The sequence below is a fragment of the Spodoptera frugiperda genome, chromosome 5, assembly GCF_023101765.2.
Source record: "Spodoptera frugiperda isolate SF20-4 chromosome 5, AGI-APGP_CSIRO_Sfru_2.0, whole genome shotgun sequence".
In the NCBI taxonomy this organism is placed as follows: Eukaryota; Metazoa; Arthropoda; class Insecta; order Lepidoptera; family Noctuidae; genus Spodoptera; species Spodoptera frugiperda.
In genome coordinates this window covers 12,349,311-12,372,135 of record NC_064216.1, presented here as the reverse complement: position 1 = coordinate 12,372,135, position 22,825 = coordinate 12,349,311, and the positions used below count along the sequence as shown (strand labels likewise).

The 22,825-nt window shown below is 35.0% G+C and overlaps 1 protein-coding gene across 2 annotated transcripts in view; it reads left to right on the top strand.

Annotated features, from left to right (window-relative positions):
- The window catches only part of LOC118271728 (chloride intracellular channel exc-4), a 41,612-nt gene that overhangs the window by 12,216 nt on the left and 6,571 nt on the right, over positions 1–22,825 (top strand). For both annotated transcript variants that reach the window (XM_035587898.2, XM_035587899.2), the window contains exon 2: positions 22,285–22,386. In XM_035587898.2, coding sequence (XP_035443791.1) covers positions 22,285–22,386 — 102 coding nt within the window. The remainder of the gene's footprint in view (positions 1–22,284; positions 22,387–22,825) is intronic.

Genomic DNA, 22,825 nt, shown 5'->3' with positions numbered 1-22,825 from the left:
TATTGTGTACCCATCTATAATAAAGTAGTTGGTTTATTAATTTAAATAGTCGTTTGGAAAATAATAATGGAGTTCTATTTGCTTGAGTGTCTACAGCTTAAAACAGCTGCAGTGTAAACGCGGATATTTTCCATAGACATTTTTTAAATAGACACGTTTCCATTTTGGTGTTTAAAAACAAAATGTCTGCTTTTAAAATGGTTTCCGTTAGCTGAGATATTTGTTCTCTGTCTAAAAAAATATACCAAGACTTGTTAATCGTATTCTAATTGACTAACTGCCCCACTCATAGAGACATTTACTGGTTACTTAAACTATTCCTTAGTAACGTATTTATTCCGAAATCAAATGCTAAGGACTGGGTTAAGTAATCATTAAATGACTGAGTACGGTGGTAAATGACTTTAAATATGAAATTTTAAAAAATAGTACAGATTAAGGTAAAGTTTAGGAGTTACCTACATTCTTAAACATGTAAATGTCAAGGGTAACAAACAGGACTATTGTAATGACACGGTACTCAAAGATATTATGTGCTAAGAATATTTCACTTTCAATAATAATTAAGCAATTATCTTTATCAACTCATTATATGCAATATCTAGCATTATTAATTAGTGTTTAGGTCTTGTAGCACCCGTCGCCAGTTTTTGCGTGATGCTACGTTTAAATAAGTCAGGAGGAATATAGCGTGATAGTTGTGCCACGCCCCCTCTCATACACATGGCTTGATGATTTTTACTGAGTTCTTGAAAGAATTTATGAATTGACTTGACCTACAAGTTATAAGCTTGTTTGACGACTTAATGTTCTGAAAAGGTCCAAAATTTTCATTTGGAATATAGCCGACTAGCTACTTCCGCGCGGTTTCACCCGCACTGCTCGGTCCCTATTGATCGTGGCGTGATGATTTATAGCCTATAACCTTCCTCGATAAATGCGCTATCCAACACAAAAAGAATTATTCAAATCAAACCAGTAGTTCCTGAGATTAGCGCGTTCAAACAAACAAACAAACAAACAATCAAACAAACAAACTCTTCAGCTTTATAATATTAGTAGGTATTTATAATATTAGTATAGATTCTGTTCTTTCTTTTCTCTTCTGAAACAAAACATGTTTTCAAATTTACTCACGACGACGCCGCGTCTGTGCGCGCTGTTCATGATGAAATCCCTTGACTCGAAACTAGTTGAGCATTTTTCAGTAAGTATATTATTTTTAGTTAATTTTATATGTCACTTGTTCAATAGTAATATTTTTTTTGTTTTCCTACTCCAAAGAAGCAATTAGAACTTATTTTTCGGACGAAATCTATAAAATTGTAATTGGAAGCTCGTGTTTAAACTAAGTAGTAGGTAGCAAGAACAGTAGTAGGTAAATTGACTATAAGTAACTTGTAGCACTTGTAAGATAATAGTTTGCGTTGTTGACACAATATCAAATAGCTTCGCGATTCTCGCTAGGGACGATCTGCTTAGATCATCGGCATTCGTCGGCTGTGCGATGAGTAAATATTACCTTCGCGGTACTCAACGCGTCGGGCATACTAATATTATTAGTTTATTACTCTGATAACTTACTAGTAGGTATTTGTTGTGTATTGAATAACAGTCTTGTCCTGCTAGCGTCGTTGTCAACGGTTCTTTATCTAACTTTGAAAAATACTTGGAAAAAATGGCGTCCAACGGCTTTTTTTGTTATTGGAGAAGCAATAGTCGGTTGTTATACAGCCTTTAAAGTTGAATGAAAATTTGTTTTTAAAAATATTAATGTAAATTTTCGACATTTTGAAGAAGTTTTGGTTACAAAGAGCTGTAGTTGTCGTTGCCTTTTCGTCAGTTATTAATTGTAGTACCATAATAATTATGGTAGCACAAGATCATTACTGGCATACCTTACCTTACCATTTCTCTTAGTTGACTTTTACATGTTGAAAATGGAACAGCTGACAAATTCTTTAACGTAATTAATTTAATAATCGAATTAGGAATGGTAACACTAGCTCTGTTGTTTCTGGCAACAACCATTCCTAGACTATGTGACATTAAGGGAAGGGAGCAAAAAGGTCAGGTGCCAAAGACAGTTGAATATTTAGACCGTTTAATTCGGGTATTTACTGTAATACATTCTGCCGGAATAATATTTAATGATTAGATGTATATTCTACATTCCACAGAAGGTTTCTTGTTACCAAACAGTCTTGATCTTTAACCCTACACGTAACTATGATGGGTCTAATGGAAATATTTATGAGATTTTAACGTCTGTCCCTGACGTTTCACAATAATTTTCCTTGTTCATGTTAAATAAATTATTATGATTTATTTTGTTTGTTTCGATATGTATGACGCGGTTTTAGTTACGATTCCTGTGACTGTACATACGTACTAAAAATAACATGAGTTTTATTGGAAGAACTTAACCATTCAAGGATAATATATTAACCACATTTAGCCATAACTTAAAGGGAAAATACATAAAATATCATGAACCAAAAAAGTACGTAAGTACTTAAAAAAACATGGGAAATACTCTTTAAATATTCTTTGAGCTAACATCTTACGTCGGAGAGGACATTTGGATAGCCCCAGTGAGGTCGGCGGGAGGTCGAGTGAGTCACTGCAAAACCGGATCTTACCGGCGAACTCATAGCTGTGATGCTCAGCTAAAACAACTGCCATTATGCTTTGTGTAATGTATGTTATAATATGTTCGGCCTAATAGATTTGTAATTACAATTCATAATCAAATGTGTATTTCGTTAATTGTTCTTTGTTTTTTTTTCTTCTTTAATGGCAACCGAGTCTCCAAAGTCCTTTGGTTGGTTCGGTCTAAGTACTAATGTCACAAGTTAAACTGCTGTCGAAAATAACTTTTGCAGCAATTATTCACTGGAAATCATTCGAGAAATGTTAAGCAGTGGACGTCTTATGGCTGATATGATGATGATGATGATTTACCGATTGTAGTACCAAGAAGGTTACTATACTTTCGAGACTGACTGAGCAAACGAGCTTTTAACTAATAGTAGTTATAGATCTACGAAGCAATGAAACTTAATAACTAGACATCTAATCAACTAAAACTCCATAATATGGCAAATGGTAAGTAATTAGAGAATGAGAAATGAAATATTGGACATTAAAATCAATAAATTCGTTGTAGTTGAATGAGAAACCATTTTCATATACGAAAGCGCTCTTTCTAGTCGTAATGAACTAGCTTTATGATCGTATGTTAGTATAACTTTCTAAGCAAATAGAACTTGACAACAATCGCCTTGGTTTATCACCCTACTGTATTATTGTCTAGTTTTCAATAAACTAAATGTTTCTATGGACTAGGTACGTGAGGTTTCTTGGTTTCTATTTATAATCACCAGTTGAAGAAGAAACAAAGGTAAAACTAACCTTTTTCTTGAATTTATGAATCAGTACAACAATTGACTGCAAAAGAAAAGTCTTCTTTTAAGACTATTTCGTGTTGTTGTTATGCAACTTCAGTATTTTCTTCTACAATAATTAATGGACCACCTTGAATTTTCTTATCATTTTATTCCATTGTATTATCACTATGAAAATCATTAGGTACTGTGACATTTCACGTATTTATTCTACCGCACATATCCCCAATTCTTGTCTGATAAGCGTTTCAGCATAATGTGACGGTTGGTTGGGCGACTCACGACACCATTGCACCTATTGTTTCGGAACAACAACCCGATAACACTGATAACTGAATAGATTACAATCTTCAAACCGTTTATTTTTGCATACCGACAAAAAGTAGGACGACAGTCCAATCTTCTATGCACGGCCCGACATTGAGAAGCCATTCCAATTTAACCGTTGTTATTTTATTCTTACTTTTAATACTTCACCGAACAGGTTCTCAGTTCAAATTCAAATGAGACTTTTTAATACCGTTCTAAAATATTTATTGAAATTCAAAAAAGTTGTCGTTGGCCTAGTGGCCTCTTCGGACGTTTACTTTTTTTTATGATGGTCTGGATTGTCACACATCTGCCTGACCTTCAGGACGTTAGTGGATTATGACCGTAGGTGCGCCGTATATGTCAGCAAGATATGTCCACTTGTATAATTCACTTCACAAGTGATAGTGTATCTTTATGTATATGCTTACATAAAGTACATGGCACTTGCAGATAACAGTAGAGTGCCTCATTTCTTACATATTGTCCATTGTAACAATAACATTATGAGAATTACTTAAAGCGCCGTCAATTTGTAATCGAAATTTTAATTCCATTGCAGAGCTGACGTAATTATTTTCAATGTTAGGCGTCCGATATCGTAAATACCTGATAACTAGTGCACTGATATAATTTTGTTAGTGTAATAAATTAATTAGTTGAAACCCTATTTTACAAAAACATGTTTTATTAATAAATAATAGCTAGTAGGTACATTCGCATCAACACTAGCGATGTCGCGTGTCAACTGAATGTTAAGCCAACAGAACAATGTCCCGCGGCTGCTCCATAAAACATCGCCTTCACAAACGGTGCCGACTGTGACCACTCTCAGGGTTAATGGTACAAACACCACTTTTTGCACCCAACACACGTCATCACTAGTGCATCACTTGCAAAAACTCGAGGATGCATTAGTCACGTCTATTTTTTGTCCATTTTTTTAACATGTAGGCGTTTATGGCTTTTATTTTAACATGTTTTTGTTAAATGTAACAAATGACTGAAATAACGGTGACATTGTAAGTTTAGTGTTCATTTATATTTTGAACTAGCTTTTGCCCGCGACTTCGTTCGCGTGGAATAGTGACTTCCGGCAAATTTTTGCTTTTAACCACATAGTTCCCGATCTCGCGGGATCTCTTCAAAAATGAGATGTGGAAGATATTCCAGGGAATTCTTCAAAAATCAACATAATGAGCTCTGCGTTTGAATTTAATAGATGTATACTCACTTAGGGCATTGAAAAAATAGTTTAAAAACGGACTTAAACTAACTTAAAACTAAAGAAAGCTACGAATTACGAATTTATAACAATTAAAAACCGGCCAAGTGCGAGTCGGACTCGCCCATGAAGGGTTCCGTAACAGCAAGTAGATGACATAATATAAAAGTTATAAAATAACTTGGTTTTACATAGTGTTTGTATGAACGACAAAGTTATATTTGCGGTTTTTGAAAATGTTTTATTTTTTTAAAACTAATAATGATATCTGGTTCAAACCAATTTTCGTTGTTAATTTCTATTGAAATCCACAGCATATATTTTTTTTAGTTTTCTCACTTTCTTATTTTAAAAGTTAGAGGGGGACTCTCATTTTTCCACTTTGGAAGCGTCTAACTTTCAAACGGTTGATTTTGACCAAAAATGGTTTTAGGAACCTTAATGTCTTTTTTAAAGACCTATCCATAGAAACCCATCACGGATATGTTAGCTGAAAAAAAATTTTTTTTTAATCAGTTCCATGTATGGAGCGACAAAGTTCGAATAGCGGTTACCGAAATACATCAACCTACAAAGTAGGGATTGCAATCCGGTATGATTTTCAATCCGGCCGGAATTCACCGGATTGATGCTAATCCGGCCGGATCCGGACGGATCCGGCCGGATTTTAAAGTTACTTAGGGCCTAGTATTTAGTGGTTTATAGTTTTGATAATAATGTATAAAAAGAAAATAAAATACGTATTTATGGAAAATAAAATCACTTTTAATTATATTTTTTGGTACTATTTGTACTAAATCAAATTATGAAACTATTTTTAATAATAAAGTAATCAGTCTGACTCTCACTTATTGCTGTACCTATTTATGTAAGTATCTAAAAGTACTTCAGTAATAATAATACTATTAAACTCTTATTAATAATCTACACAGTTATATAACAAAACAGTCTTTTAAATTTGTACTTATAAAATCAACAACTTCAGTTAATCCTAAGAAACAAAACAAGAAGCATTTATTTTCTGCAATGCAAAATTCAAATTAAAATTATTTCTGTGCCTGAAAAAACGATCTAAGAAAACAAATAGTGTTTATTGTACTGTCTCCTAGTCTGCTTCTGATGGCACTACAAATATAACCTGCGGCAGAAAAGGCCATTTCTGCCTCAACACTGGTTTGCCTAATCGCCATCAAGTAACTGTAGATCAGCGAAATGTGTTTTCCATTTTACTCCTTCTACTTCATACACAGTCATTTCTTTTTTAAGTATTTTCTCATAATCTGTTTCTGTTTTAGCATTAACTTTCCCTCTATACCCTAGATACATAAACATTTCCGTTCTGAATTTAACAAAAAAAAAGCAGGTAAATATTCTGACTGAACAAGTAATAAGTTAATAATACACGACTACACAATCGCATTGTGAACTTATATTGAGCTCAGAATTTTATTTCTCTTTCGGTTAGGTATTGAAATCGTGTATTTTTTGCTTTACCGGATCCGCCACCGGATCCGGTGCCGACTCACCGGATCCGGTACGTCCAAAAACACGCCGGATCCGCCGGATTACCGGATCCGCCGGACCGGATTGCAATCCCTACTACAAAGTTTCAACTATGTAGGCCCAACAGTTTCGGAAATAAATGGCTGTGACATACGGACGGACGGACAGACAGACATGACGAATCTATAAGGGTTCCGTTTTTTGCCATTTGGCTACGGAACCCTAAAAAAGAAACAATATAGAAACAAATATTACAACCTATCCTCTATGCTATAATAACCAAGCTTAAACTAAATAATTTAAAATAAACGACTTAAATCTAATCTAATTAATTTATAAATTAGACTTACAATTTTATTAAAAAAACTAACTACAGTAACTACTAATAATCGATATCAAACTAAACCTACGTTAAATAGTTTAACCAAAAAACCAGGAAAACCCAACAAATAAACTTATTAATTGACAAATACAACGAAACCAATTTAGAATATACGAAACAGCAGGACCACTACAGACAAATAATCATACGACTGATAATACACTTTTTCTACGATAGTACCGAAGCGCTCGGCCGATACCCAACCAAATGAATGTAACGAAACCATAGCGCGATCTATTTCGATCTATCGAGGATAAAGACAACTTGGATTATTTATTTATACTCCGTTCGGGCATTTTCTTTGTACTAAAAGTTTAATTATATTGATATTATTTTTTTCATACCTTTTTACTATTTATTTACTTTTTTCGATGAATTAAAACAATAACATGAACCGAAGTCGTGTAACGATCGACATAGAATTATCTATACTCCGTTAGAGCATTTTCTTTGTACTAAATGTTTTATTATATTGATATTATTTTTTTCATACCTTTTTACTATTTATTTACTTTTTTTCGATAAATTAAAACAATAACATGAACCGAAGTCGTGTAACGATCGACATAGAATTATTTATAAATAATTTATTTCTTATTTTTATTTTTTGATTTTTGAAATAAAAATATATCTATGTCCTTTCTAAGGTTCTAAACTATATCTGTACCAAATTTCAACCAAATCCGTCAAATAGTTGCGGAGATTAATGGTATAAGCATAGAATGTTCGACGTGATTCTTTAATTTGACATAACTTTTTTATTTATGAACCGATTGACATGAAACAAACACTAAATGTAAATTTAAGCATCCCACAATATATTCGTGAAAACCGCATCCAACTCGGATCAGCCGTTTCTGAGATTAGCGCGCACAGACGAACAGACAAACAGACAAACAGACAAAAAAAAGTTAATTACAGTTTTGGGTTCGACATCGACATAACAATAACCCCTGCTATTTTTTTTATTTTTATTTTCAATGTACAGACAGCACTTTTCTACGATTTTATCTAGACACACGGCAGTGTGTCCGCCAAGTTCGAGCAAAAAAACCGACACACCGGCCGTGGGTTATATTACACGAACCATTTCGGGCCAAGTTCGACCCACCTATAACTCAAAATCTATTTTATCTACGCATATGAAATTTCTAGTATTTGTCGAGATCTATTTACTTATCTAAAATACAAAATTTCATTAATGTACCTATTGTAGATCTTGAGATATTGACGTCAGAAAATCGCTATTTTTACTATACACTCACTGACTGACTCACTCACTCACTCATCAAAAACCTAGACCACTTCCAATGGTCGTATTGACTTGAAATTTGGCATGGAGGTAGGTCTTTAGGTCAAGGTAAAGGAAAAAATCTGAAAATGGCCAAGTGTGAGTCGGTTTTAAAAATAATGAAGGTGTAAATTCATACCCCTAAGGAACTAAAACAAAAAAAATTATCTATATCTTCCAATGGTCGTACCGACCTAAAATTTGTTACGAAGGTTTGTATTTAGTCAAAGTAAAGTAAAATAAGTAAAAAAGAAAATAAACCTTACAAAAATAAATGAAATCCCACCCAAAACATAAATGTGAAAGGCTGCCAAGTTCGATAATATTGGAATGCTTCGCCTATAAAAGAAGTGAGATCTAAATAAGTACCAAGTTCCATACACAGACCTCAGTTAAAAATGATATAACTTGGCAAGTTTTAATAGAAAATTATATACTTGACTCATTGCGTTTAGTAGGTTTATAACAAAGTGTGTGTAAACTTGCCAACTTGTTATATCATTTTTAACTGAGGTCTGTGTATGGAACTTGGTACTTATTTAGATCTCACTTCTTTTATAGGCGAAGCATTCCAATATTATCGAACTTGGCAGCCTTTCACATTTATGTTTTGGGTGGGATTATATGTATAGATGTGTTTTATGTCTCCTGTTGTTTGTTGTACCTACATTAACTTTATGGTGTAGCGACAAGTACGAATAGGGTAGATGTTGCTTGCAGCTATTCTTGAAACAACAGACAGTGGGTATTAATAGCAGTCGTGGTAATAATTACGTGTTTCTAGGATGTATGATAGAATTAATTAAAAGTCGCCAGCTTGCTAAACCTGGTAGATTCTTACACCTTGCGTTTGCATTGAAATATAGTTATTTGTTTTGTAATGTCTTACATTGAATTGAGTTTTCTTTAAAACGATTAATTTGTTCCTAAAAACGGAATTTAACGCTATCTATAAAACGGTTTCCAATTATACGAAATCGTTGGGTTTTATCTTTTTATGATCAAAGTCATCTAGATTAACAGTACTTATCTATAAAAACAATTTTGAACCTTCTTATTTGTTCTACTTGTAGGCCTTAATGACATCTGATGGGAAATGTTGTGATATTTCTGAAACCACAGCATTGCGTTGGCTAACATTTGTGGTTTCCATAACGAAGGGTCTCACTAGCCTAGTTTTTGTACTGTTACTTCTGATCTTATCCGAGATATTGTCAATACTGCAAGTTTATTAACCGCTACTATGAACTAAATATTACAAAATACATTTATACGTCTTTAGCAACTGATGGTAAAAAATAAACGGGCTTTATAGATCGATTTATTTAATACAGGACACTTGCGTCACGCAGCCTGTTTAGACGCTCACTAGTTTCTGCCCAAACAGGTTATTCATGAACTATCCTTGGATATTTATCTATATACCATGCCTATAATATTTTCCTAATTATTTAAAACCTCTTCTCTCAGTTTCGTTGCTAAGCCGTTAGACAATAATTATAGAATTTTATTATAAATCTCTATCAGTATTGATTGCCCAAATATTTAAATTGTAACACAATACGTGGTGAAGACAAGGTATTCCACGAACGATAAGATACCAAATAAATAATCGAAACAGATTATTGAAATAAAAGTTGACAGTGTAAGGGAAAATCCCTGACATTGCTTTGGACGACGCGACGCTAGTAAAACTGTTCCAAGGTTTTATTTTAATACATAGTTGAAAATCAGCTATTATCTTCGTGTCCATTTTCACAATATTATTATTGACAATTTAACTATGCTTCGAAACTTGCATTTCTGTTATAAAAAACGTGAGAATTGCTTACATTAACTGGCCTGCCCCAAGGCTCTATATTGGGACCAATTTATTTATTCTAAAGAGGTCAATCATTTTTCCGAAAGCAATATATTAGTTAAGCTGCAGAGCTTGGGTGGTTTGATCGTATAAATCCATGGTATCTCTATCTCACCCACTTACGTCTCCAATTACATTCGGACAACGACCCCGTGTAATTGTTTGGAATCAGCTAAATTGGTTTGTGACTGCCTTCGCGCTGGCCTTTTGACTACCCATCTAGTAAAGATTGTTTGTTTTACACGGAAACCGCTCGTTATACTGAACTGCTATGAAATTATGGCAATAATCTTTAAATTCAGAATAGGATGACAATTTTTGTATGGTATTGGTTCCTTCTCAAAAGGTTTTTTGTGAAATAACTATTTTATTTCAGATTCTAAGCTACCTTGTTAGTATAAAAATTTGTTACTCAATTGTGAAACCGTACTTTAAGCTCTTTTTCGTAGAAGTTTGCTCAACCAATTACGTGCCAATCGATTATATCATATTTATTTTATTTTTAAAGTCGCACTTACTAATCTTCTTAAGATAAAGATTGGTTATGATAAAGTATCCATAATATTTTTAAACATACATAGATTTCTTCATTCATGGTAACGATACATTCTTACAGAATCATCCTAGATGTTACTGCTTACATAATGAGTATATTTATAAATAAGACATAATATGTGTGATTGTGTTGTGTCATGTCACCAGCCAGAAAGCCAGCGTTTATTCAAAAAGAATTAGGATTAGGTTACAATCAGAATTTATCCTCCTTAATCCTATTAGTATTCAATATTACGTCATCACGACTCATAAATGGTTTTAAATTCTTAATAGTCTTACTGGTAATTAAATAATCAATCTGACCTTAGATATTTTACTTAATTAACATCATATTATGCAGTGGATTTAAGATAACAACAATCCTAAGCCTTGCGAAGTCGTGAAACAATTTCAAAATCGTGCTGTAAGGTCAAAAACGTTACAAATTGACACGGGTCGCTAGCCTTACAGCACTGCAGTGACTCATATGCCTCAGCGTTTGCAGTTGACACACGTTTTTCCCACATTCTCGTATCAGTATGGAAACATTTATGCATTTCTAGAGAGAAAAAAAAAACATACAAGTACATCATGACCTACAGAGGTTGCGCAATCGCTTTTATGTAATCAAGTTGTAAATGTTCACACAATGCTGACAACTGCGTCTCTCTCGCACGTTAGTGTTAATGCAATCTCACTACCTTATCGTAGGATAAGGCTTCTGGAACTTTCAAGGTTCCTATCGTGATCAGCTGGTTATCTTGATTTAGCAACTGCTAGGGGCAGCTGTTTCTAAAAATATTTCCTTAGTTCCATATTAATTGGGGAGGGTTGTGTTATCTGCTACAACACCTCGCTATCTATCTTGTTTAGTTTTACGTTTATAACCTCGAGTGTCTTTATGTTTGAATTTTTATCGACTCTGTTTCCTTTCTAAATATATTTAATGTCCTAATGCTACTGTGACAAACACATCACTTGAATTTACATATCTATCTTTATAATATTCTTCGAGTCGTTTTCAGTCCTCAGATCTCAAGTACTTCTTATTATGATTGTCGTGAAGGCCATCACAATTATCACTGACCATCCAAGTGGCAAAACTTATAGACATGACTAATAGTACTCGTATGTGAACAAGCTAACAAGTTACGATTATAGAAATACTGTCGTTAGATAGGTATTAGAAATTGCAATCAACGGTTTTGTAGCATGAATTGCCCATAAGTAAAAATATTTGTCCTGACTTTCAAGGCCTATTCCGTTACCTAGTTAAAAATCCATTATGGATTTAAATGCAGCTTAAAATTCCCATCATCCACCCGTTATGCATACATTTAGTGTTGAACAAGAATCCTATGTATACTTCGGTCGGTGCAATGACGTCATGGTGCTTCTCAGGTCAACCTCAAGCGCATTTACGCAAGCATTCCTCTCAACTTAGTTCAAAACCTGACTAGAAATATCAGCACACTTTAAGGTTGCCATTTTAGAGTTAAGAGATATAATCAAACACTCATTCATTAGTAGTAAATAATTCTTGTTTACTACGCTGGCTTTAACTATAGTTTCTTTTTCAGTATTATACTTTTATTACTGTTTTCTAGTTGCATTATATTATTTCGCTAATAAAACTGTTATAGGCTCTCCTCACATTCTCATTTACACTATCTACTGCGAAAGCACCAAACATTAAAACATCGCGAGTCGATATAAACTGAAGCTAATTAACATGTTAATTTATTTAATCCTCCGTGAAGTTTATAATCGAAGGAACATTAAAATTAAATTTAAATGTAGATTCACAGATAGTCGTATTTATTTCATTATTATTATTTAAGAACGTGTCACTCACGCAGGTGATCCACTTACATCATTGTTAATATCGTTTAATGTGAAGAAACATCTGTGACAAATGATCGTCATTTCATTTGCACATTAATTATACTTTTCAAAAGTCACACATCTGTTTCAAATGTAATGTGACACGAAATATCGCAATAAACTTTCTCATGATCGATTGTAATGTAACCAAGTTACGGATTGTGCTGATGAAAATGGTATTATTCTCGATTATTTAGCTAATTTAGTGGACTCGGCTACAATGGGGGAAAGTGTTGTCAAATTGGGCAACTGTACGGTTCATCGCGTCATTGTAATCGCTGCAGACGAGGGAAAGTTGGTTGAGTAGACGTTAGACACGCCTGAATCATCACTGAGACTCGTAGACTCGAGAGCTTTCATCGCACCCTCCAAAGCCACGCCTAATCGTTTTAATTGTAACTAACCAATGCTCTACCTTTGTTACAGGTAATTGATTCTTCATATTTATGAAGGTAAAAACAATGAAGAATGGTATACCTCACGGCGTGGCTGCATTGGGAAATAATGCTTGTCGTACCAGGTATGGTTTAGCTCGGTAGTTAACAGGATTGCACTGAAATTTTACTGCATCATAGTTTTAAGGACAACAATTACTATAATTAGAGGAGGATGCCAGCTGGTGTTCTGACCTTTGTCGTAGGACAGTCCTTCTTCCCTTACATAAAAAGGGAAGGACATTCTTATAATTTGTAAGATTATGTGACCTTACAAAGTAAAGATGCCGTAAACATTTGATGCTACAACATTTTTCGCAGGCACTAACTAGAAACGGGATTCATTTACGGACTCTGTAATCACGCAAAACACAAGTTTTAGTGCAGACAACGATCTCCAAGCGACATTATTTATAATGAAAAGCCATTTTAACGTAGAGATCTACAGAGCACGTGATGCGGCGTAAGCGCACATAATAACAATCGTAATTGTTGCAATTATCGTACAAGTGTTGTGGCAGAGCGGTGCGAATGCAGTTTTATTCAACGAACTTGTGGAAATTTCTAAAACAACTCGTCGTATTGGGATAATAAATTCAGTTCTTATAACCGAATTATATACTCCAGGATTATTCCTGGATGATATTTATACTTCCTCCAGGATATTTCCTTATAAAACTAGTTTGACGTGACATTTTGCTGTTATTTTTTTCCTTCCTCCTAGTTCTTTCACCGCGTTACCGCAATGAGAGCGACTTATAATTTTACCACTGTATTTACTAAAATTATTTTTGTATCTTCACAAAATATTAATTGAGCAATTATATCATGGCTCCAAAATTAAATAATAACTGCAATTAAATCAAAATAGAGAAAAAAATGTACTTACTTAGCTAATTTTTTTTACGTTTATTCGACACGAAACAAATGTCAGTTGTAGATGCGCATGCGATGTCAAAAGTGGCAGATATCTTGTATCTTAACGCGGTAATCTTTAATGTTCTAAAATAAATTATTTTTGTAATACACGCAATTATGTTGACGACACATGATTTTGATGCAGCTGCCTTTATTCATTATGGAACAACCCGTTTCGACCCTCACGATAACATTGTGTAGGTCTTACATCCAAGGTTTTAATACCAGATATAAGCACGTTATCAGATGAAGAATCAACAACCACTTGCAGAATTAGTTTACTTTGTTTGAAAACAGAAGATGACCATCTTATAAATAAAAAATAAACTGGACACGAAGAAGAAAAGCACTAACAAATATCAAATGTAGTAGTAGTGACATATATTAAAAAATTTCTACTTGATTTAGTAATTTAGAAATGGCTGCTGGACAAATAAAGCTCTAGCTTGTTAGAAAACGACAATAAACTATGTTATAATGAAATTCCGAAACCAAGTAGTGCTTGACGATGATAATTGGCAATAATTATGCAGTATACCATCTATGGAAAGCCATCTTTATGGCCACAGACGAGTGCTCCTAGCCGATGGTCCTTTAGATCGAATTTAGTACGAGTGCCAGTGTTTATATACACTCTACCTGTTATTACAGCATTTACGTTATCTACTGCACCTGTTCCAATAGTATGGTTATTATTTTTCTACGGATCATAAAATATATCGTCTGCTAGCGAACAGATGGTATTAATTTCCCAAAAAATGCTACTGTTCGTTGTTAAGTTCTATGTGTTTATTAAACGTGTAATTGTCATCATTAATTTATTAATATCAGCCATTTCCTTTTTGTATTTTCTATTTCATTTACGTTTACTATTTATTTTTATACTGTTTCTGCCATGAACGTCTTGTGTTTCTTTCGTATGCATCCTGAAGCTAATTAGTTTTGCAAAATGTTAGTCGTGAGTTTCTAGTTCGGGCATGCTAAACAGTCGTGCCGTAAGAAGTTGTCCTTTGCATGTTTCACAACGTCCTCTCTCCGAACAGCTGACGAGGCTAGGTTACACGGGTCGCAGGCCGTAACACTGCCCTTTCTAACTATTAGCCAATACATTGCACACGACTAATATAAACATTATTATATTGTCAAATTGAAGAATTGCCGCATTGGGGATCAACGCTAGCTGCATTCTACAAAATCAATTTTAAAAGTTCAATCGTTTTGCAATTTGTGGCACGATATGCTGTTGCTCTTTAAGAGATTAATATGGCTGAAATTGTGCGATATTGTAACAACAAATTCAAAGCAGTCATGACGAAATGTGTAAAAACTTCAGTTGGTTAAATCGTTTGACATTTAACTAATACGTTTGCGTTCAAAATATAATTTTGTATTTCATAAATGACAGTGTTCAATACTTATTGCGCTACAAACATTGCTCATGATCTTGAGCCTTACAATATATAACCTTATACAGTGAAGCCACGACAAGGCCATGATGTCATTGTAATAGTTAACTTATGAATACTTATAAAATTCTGAGATCACCACAATTTTATACCAGCAGAAGAAGGAAACTTGTAAATATTTCTAAGGTCATCAGTCATGAAATCATGATTTAACTACAACGGATGACAAGTCTTATGGATTGCTTTCTATATTACTTACGCTCTATTCCTTTCTATATCATCTTTTTAACTGGTACTCAGTTAAATGTAAAAAATAAACTATCTTCATACATCTGCATTTATTCTAAGCAAGTCCTTACCTGTACCTCTATCTAAATACAGATTGTTACTGGTTACATCTTAGTTGTGTTCAATAGAATCGTGCAAAAGATCCGGGATAAAGCTATTGAGAATTCTTGCTGTACTGCCGACGCAGAGATAGATTCCTTTGCCTTTAAAAGTAAAGAAGGCTTGACTTCACATTCAAAGCGATTGCTAACCAAAGCTATGGATGTATTGACGTTTTGATCATAAACTCTCGATTATAAGCCACTTTCTTACAAAGTAATGGTTTTGAAACTGTACATATTATTAGTTAGAAACCATTAGCTAAAACTACTGTAAAATTGCTTTTACGGCTCGGAGCTAAACTAAACGTTTCCAGTTTACGAGAGCTATAAGCTAAACTATGTGTGACTCTATCTTTCAGCTCGTTGGACGTTGCTCCTTAACCTTCAGAATCTTTATTGCATACCGTTAGACAGAGAAGTGGTACACGCCGCGCGATCAGAATTTAAAATAGCATTTCATTCCTTATTCAACTTGAGTCATTCTTAATTAGATTGTAGCCGGCTGCAAGGGAATTACTGTTACTGTACGTGTTCCAAATCGAATGAGTTGTAAACAGTGTTTTTATCGCAAACGTGCAGATATGAGCCTTGACGAGCATCGATTGTCGTGTGCATACGCATTGTGACTGTGACTGTAAGTTACACCGGATGGCGACGTATTGTGCAACTCGCCGCACCCTCGCGTTTCCGGAGCTATAAACTTTTTGTTGACCCCATTTTGTACTGTCACTTGTCCATTTTATTTGGACTAGATTTGGTAATACTATCAACAGACCCGCTTTTCAATGGTATCAAATTACTTGGCGCCCCTTGTTTGGCTTACTGCCAAATACCTTTTATATGTCGGGTTGACCATCGATCACCATCATAATAATTGACGGCTACCCTCAACAACGGCCAAAGGAACGCAGGTGTTTATTTTAGGCAACGTAACTCTAGTGAGAGTAATGCACAATCGTAAATAATTCGATGTGTTTAAATCACGCGGAAGTGTGCCCGCAGCTGACAGGAGCAATGCGGACCGCTTCGGGAAATTTCACTTTAACGAAGCTAAAACTACAAATCGGCACGCGATCAACTTTTTTTATTTTAAAAAGACTTACATCACTTCACTTGATTGATTTTCGTTGTCTAACCATTCATTCGGGTTTTTATACACCTTATATTTTTCTAAGGGAATTTAGTTCCATGTAAGGCAAGACGAGAGTAATTAGAGAGGCGTACTAGGTGCACTTTCACGCTGACCAGGGCCGGTTCGTGGTCAGGTGCTGGTTGCATTTCACTGTCGCGGGTCACTGCACTTCCCTAGGAACTGCACCTCGGATTTAAAATCCGCAATACTATTGAGTTATATTAATGTAATTTGTGGGAATAAAATATTAATTGTAATTCAAGGTTGCACAAGAATTAATATCGTGTTAACTAACGCAACAATGTCGGCACTCTGACAAAATCCATGTCGCTGCCGGTGTATCAATCACTCGACTCGTCGACTCCGCGGTGTAGGCGGAACGCAGCAGCAACTGCAGCAATTGACAAATTGATGGCCACTGGATGCGCCGGCTCACGGGGCCGTGACGGATTATCAAGTTTTTTCGCCGCCATCTTGGCAAAAATGGCGCGTCTTGCAGTGTGCGGGAGATGTATGTGCCGCTTTCGATTTCACGAAACTGAAAGTGCCTTATATGTTCGGGTGATGTCGTTGACTCTGATGTTTGTTTGTCACGGCTGGTTGGTTACATATCGTACGCCAGTAAAATACTTATCCTATCGTGTTTAACTAGAATGTTGTAATTTGGCGGAGTAATTTATTTTGTTTTCAGCCTGTCTTCGCAGTATGACGCGTCGTGCATCGCTGGCCACTGTTACTACGTGTCGTTCTAATAACTTTTTGCTTCTGTTCGAGTAGCTTCGTCTCAGAGATTCATTGAGACAAGGTTCCGTTTAGTTTCGTACATTTTAATGCAAGCATCTTAATCATTAAACGAGTTTATTTTAAGTGTCTGCATATAATATTTTAATTAGCTAAAATTAAAAAATCCAAGTACCGTTTTGTTGTCTGGCTTTATTGAGTCAGACATTTAACGTGCCATAAACTTTCTTACCAAAAGTAATTTGAATATTGTTCTAATGTTATACCAAATTGTTGTTTTATTCATAATAGCGATACATTTGATTGCAGTCGAGCGCGTTCCGTCTTCCGCCATATTATCTCACACATCGCCGCTGGAAAGTTGCTCTTATTTTATATATTTTATTGTTGAAATATGTGTGTTGGATACACTCCGTTGAACGTTAACTGACTATTTAATGCTATTATTATACTTACACTTTTTTCTTAGAATGCAATTGCTTGTTTGTATCGTCACTACACATACTATATCTAGGCGAACTATTGTTTGGACGGAGAAACGTGTACGTTACTATGAATACTATGAAACTCCATCGTAGTATGTAAAATACGGAACTGATGGACACGTCTTTGTCTTGTTCTAACAATAATCTTGTTGTACGCTTTCTTTGTCAATATTTGATAACTAGAACTATGTTTTATTATGTGACAATGTGCACTTAATAAAACATGTGCATGTACAATGGTGTGGCTGGCTGTATGCGCGAGTGCACAGGTTCCGTGACGTTACGTTACGCACCATCGCACCTCCAAGTTTCTATTCCACCAGCTAATGACACCACCATCACTGTATCCATGACACGTTGTTAGCAACGTGGCCGCTGGTATTATGGCCTGGTGACTGGCGAAAACGCTTTCTATGGATGAATGAAACTCCTAGCTTATGAGAACGTTGATGTTAGTATCTAAAAGACCTGTTCGATTAATATGTTAGTCTTCCACCTTTCCCCCAGAAGATTGAAGATCTCTTTCGCAATAGTTTGATTAGCTGATATTCTCAGCTCTATATATTCTTAATGTGTACAAATACAAGTATTGTCCATGTAAAAAAGTATCACTATCCTCACTCAGCCTTCATTGTCATTCGTCTCGACCAGCTAACGGTGCCTTGCAGTGTAAACGCTTCGCATTATCTTGTCACTAGCTGTTGCAGCATTTTGCACCCTATGCCTGTTATTGATACGGTCTTCTGACCACGTTACACTATTGTTTTATATATTTTTTTTGTCATAACATTTATTTACTACTAAAACCGTAATTGAACATGTTCACAGTTTATAGTTATTTATATTTAATTCTACTACTGCTGTGTTGTGTCGGACATACCGCTATTCAATGTTTTTATTACCCATGTGTTTGCTTTTTCTGCCCCTCTGGACATCGCCATTTGAATGCATATACATTAAAAGTAAAACTACTAAATTCAAAAGAACTTTTCACATCCCAAAACTAGACAGAGAGATTTCACTGTTTAAACAAAAACTTCATTATTTAACTTTAGCAGTTCTCAAAAAAGGCATCGCATCACTACAACCGTTTGTGCTAAAAACCTATATGAAGTGTTATGCATAGAAAGCTGGTAGGAACAACGAAACTCGGCGTGTAAAGCCCTATGACCTCAAAACGTCACGATGAGTCATGAAACTTGCAACAATGAGCTTTCGAATAACACTGTGGAGTGGAGCCGTACCAAGTGTTGAAATATAACATTTGTGATGGTAACAAAGAATACGGTCGCCTTAATGACACTTTGCCCCTTATAGAGAAAGAAAACACATTGAGTAATACTGCAATTGTCTTTATTCTAACCTTTTTTGGAAAAAATCTCAATTGCGAGGGAGTTTCGGATGGATGGAACATCTGCCATAAAAGTCCCTAATCACAAGGGGTGAAACATAACACTTGTTTACTTTTATTAATGGAAATGGAAGAAATTCAATCCAAAATAAAACCAGCAGCAGCAGGCAATTAAGGAAACACAGAAAGTAAACGTATCATAAATATCCCTAAGTGACTCAATTTATAGGGGAAAAAATAAGCCTATAGCGACAACATAAAACATTGCGCCATTAATTATAAATATGTATTAACAGTTATAGGTCGTCCTTGTTAAAATCGAGAGTTGTACAAACAAATGGACAATACGACACGCTGTGGGTGTTTTGCAGACAATACTGCTCATGAATATTCACCAGCAAGGATACTATCTCAAACGTGTGCTGAGAGACAATATGTTTACGTAAATAGTACTGTTTTGTAGAGGTAATTCATTGCCTAGATATGGTGGAACGGGAACCTTGTCATTCCACAGACTTACATACGCTATGCTAAATCTTTTGGCTGTTTTTAGTTTCATAGTACCAGCAATGCGTGAGCGACACCCCATTTGGACCAAAAATCCATAGGCTTTTCATCATTTAAGCAGTAAGCTTATTTATGAAGGTTTGTGAACCACCTTCTTAAACGGGTCCCGCATTATTCACTAATTCCTGATCGTAAAAAATGCTGAGTATTGACTGTATTGCTAAAATATGTCAGTAGCATACCAATTTATGTCTGTAAAAGGCTCTAGTGATAAAAACTCCATGTAACAGGAATTCGTGTCTACAAAAGTAAAGAGCGTGACAGTTTGCTGTAGAATTCGCATCAATATTAGAAACCGACAATGTAACTTGTGAAGAAATCAACTAGATACAACTGATAAATGGTGTACCAAGAACTCGGCGCCATGTTTGCTACAACACCTAAATGGAATGATTGAATCGTCAGACTCCCGATGTGATTGGTAGTCTTGGTAGTCTCTCCATCTGTATTGCGAAATTTCTAGAACAGTTTCATGAAATTGGGATTTTGTATTTCAGCAGGAGGTTTTGTTTATTCCAAAATCTTTCTTGCTACTAGCCAAATTTTGTTAGTTTTTAATTTATTTGCGTCTAAAAAAGTTGATTTTAACTTTAACGTCTTGGGCACAGCATCCAACTACCGTAATAGGTTTTGATGTCTTCCATGAGATCGTAAACTTTTCGTAATAAACGGTTATAAATATCAGCCATGTTCCACGCTGAACTAGGGAACGAGGTCGTTTAAGTACTAAAACGTTTCGTCCGTGTGTAACTTTAAATGACTAATCTGTTTTAGGCAATCGTGTCAACAATTTAGTCATGTTTAAAGAAAGATTAAAATGGTTTATGGAGATATAGGGGCGACATTCTTTCGATAAAACACTGAAATTAAGCTAAACTGAACCTAATCTAACAGCACTTTACATTTCCTTTTCAAATGACACTGGAACACAGTCCTATTCTTTTCACAGCTATTTCTTATATTCTGCAATAAGTCAGTAATATTTTCCAGTCACGATCTAGTTCGTTAAATGTTATCACGGTGGGGCTTAAAAAGGGAAGTCACGCGTGTTTGCTTATTTTACAATGGCTGCCATAGATTATAATGTTTCATGAGAACTATTCTTTAAATGGTATTGCTTCGAACTATTGACTCAAAAGATGTTATTTTAAGATGGTCCTCAGGCACGTACTACGCTAGAAAAATAGCAAAACAACACTTTAAACAGCCTCATTGCCTTGCATAATACCTACATTACTTCTTATTTAATATTTCATAACAAACAAACGTAATTTACTCATTTACTAATTAGCAAGTCTAATTAAATCATCTAAACTCGGCCGTACTAAATACCAACGCTAAGAATGTAACATTCTTACCCATTATGTAAAGATATAATGTTATTTATAACACTAAATAATAACTGTTGAATAACCGCTGACCCAAAACTGTTTATTCATGTTTTAATGTAATGTTATAAAGCATTTATTCATATTTGTATGTTTACCACGGCACAGGGCACTTTCCTTGTGTGAAGGATAACGTATGGTTATAAAACCTCAATTTTCCTTGTTTGCTTCTCAGAACTCTTAAGTGTTCTTGATAAATCTTTATTTACCAATATTCATTCAAGTTTTAAAGGTATTTGGAACCAACCTTTAAAATCGGAGATACAAAATTTACCAGGATGGTTGAATGTGAAATTAAATAGCCAGAAAAAATCTACCAGTTTTGCATTCAGACAGTTCACCTACTAAAAGGCTTTATTTAACACTTTTTCTTCACCGAAATTGTTTAGGTCACCTTTAAACTATTGCGAAAGTCATGTCATTGAGTTAACAATAGATAATCTCTTGTTAACACATGCTATAGTAATTGTTATGTCGCTATGTTTACAATAGCGCAGCAGCTTGTTCTATTGAACTATCGAATATTGTGAGTAACGTTTCGTCATGCACTCCACTGAATACTAGTGAATGAGTTTCTCTAATGTAAATATGCGAAAACTGAAATTCTTTATCTTCATCTATTCAACATGCGTACATAACCTCACGCCTGTCTCCCATGGGCAGAGACAAGAGACAATTGCTACGAATCTTACTTACCTCTTTCGCTTTATCAACAGTCAAATCCTGTGTATTTTTTGTTAAAATTTGGCTTTGGATATTGGACACAATTGAAGCTGCATTTTTCATAGGATTATATTATGTGGCCTGAATACGTGTAAAAATTAAAGAATTTCTCTATATCCTACTCGTAAAAGGGTAATGTAAAAATTATGTTGATTGTTCGGAGAGAATGGTAAAGTTAAGTTGCACTTTTACGCTGATGCAAATACGCAAATAGGATCAGGGAAAGATCTGGGAGGAAAACAAATGCTTATAGTTCAAGGAAACTATTTGTAAAGAGCTCAATGTCATTAATTTTGTGTCCCAACTTTCATCTATGAAACTTTAAAACTAATTATCTGTTCTGTTTTATTGCAGGCATCGACGATTGATGGGCGACGGAAGGGCGCGTGCCTCTTCTGCCAGGAGTACTTTATGGACCTGTACCTGTTAGCTGAGCTTAAGACCATCAGCTTAAAGGTAGGTTTATCTTTATAGTATTTGCTAGACTATGGCCCTTAGAAAAGGATGGTTTGCTATAATCTCCATGGTTGGAAGGGGAGAGCGCTGCTGCCCGGTCTCTGTTGAATATGTGTGTATGTAGTAGTCCCTAAGTTGGCGTTTGGGAAAAGTAGAGGCGGATACAAGTTTATTCTTTCTTTGTTTTAAAAGTATCGTGACATACCAAATTAACTAAAATATCGCGGTTTACTCACGTAAATTAATGGAGAAAAGCTTTACTAGTTTTGAGTCACAGAGGGACTCTTCAACATGAGCAGCGTGCGCAAGCAGACGCAACGTCGTAGTAGGCTGCGCGATCTGTAATTTTTTAGTTAAGTTTCACTACGACAATTACGGAGTTTACGTTACGATATACTACTACTTTACAACGCTACTACTTTATAACATCATATAATAG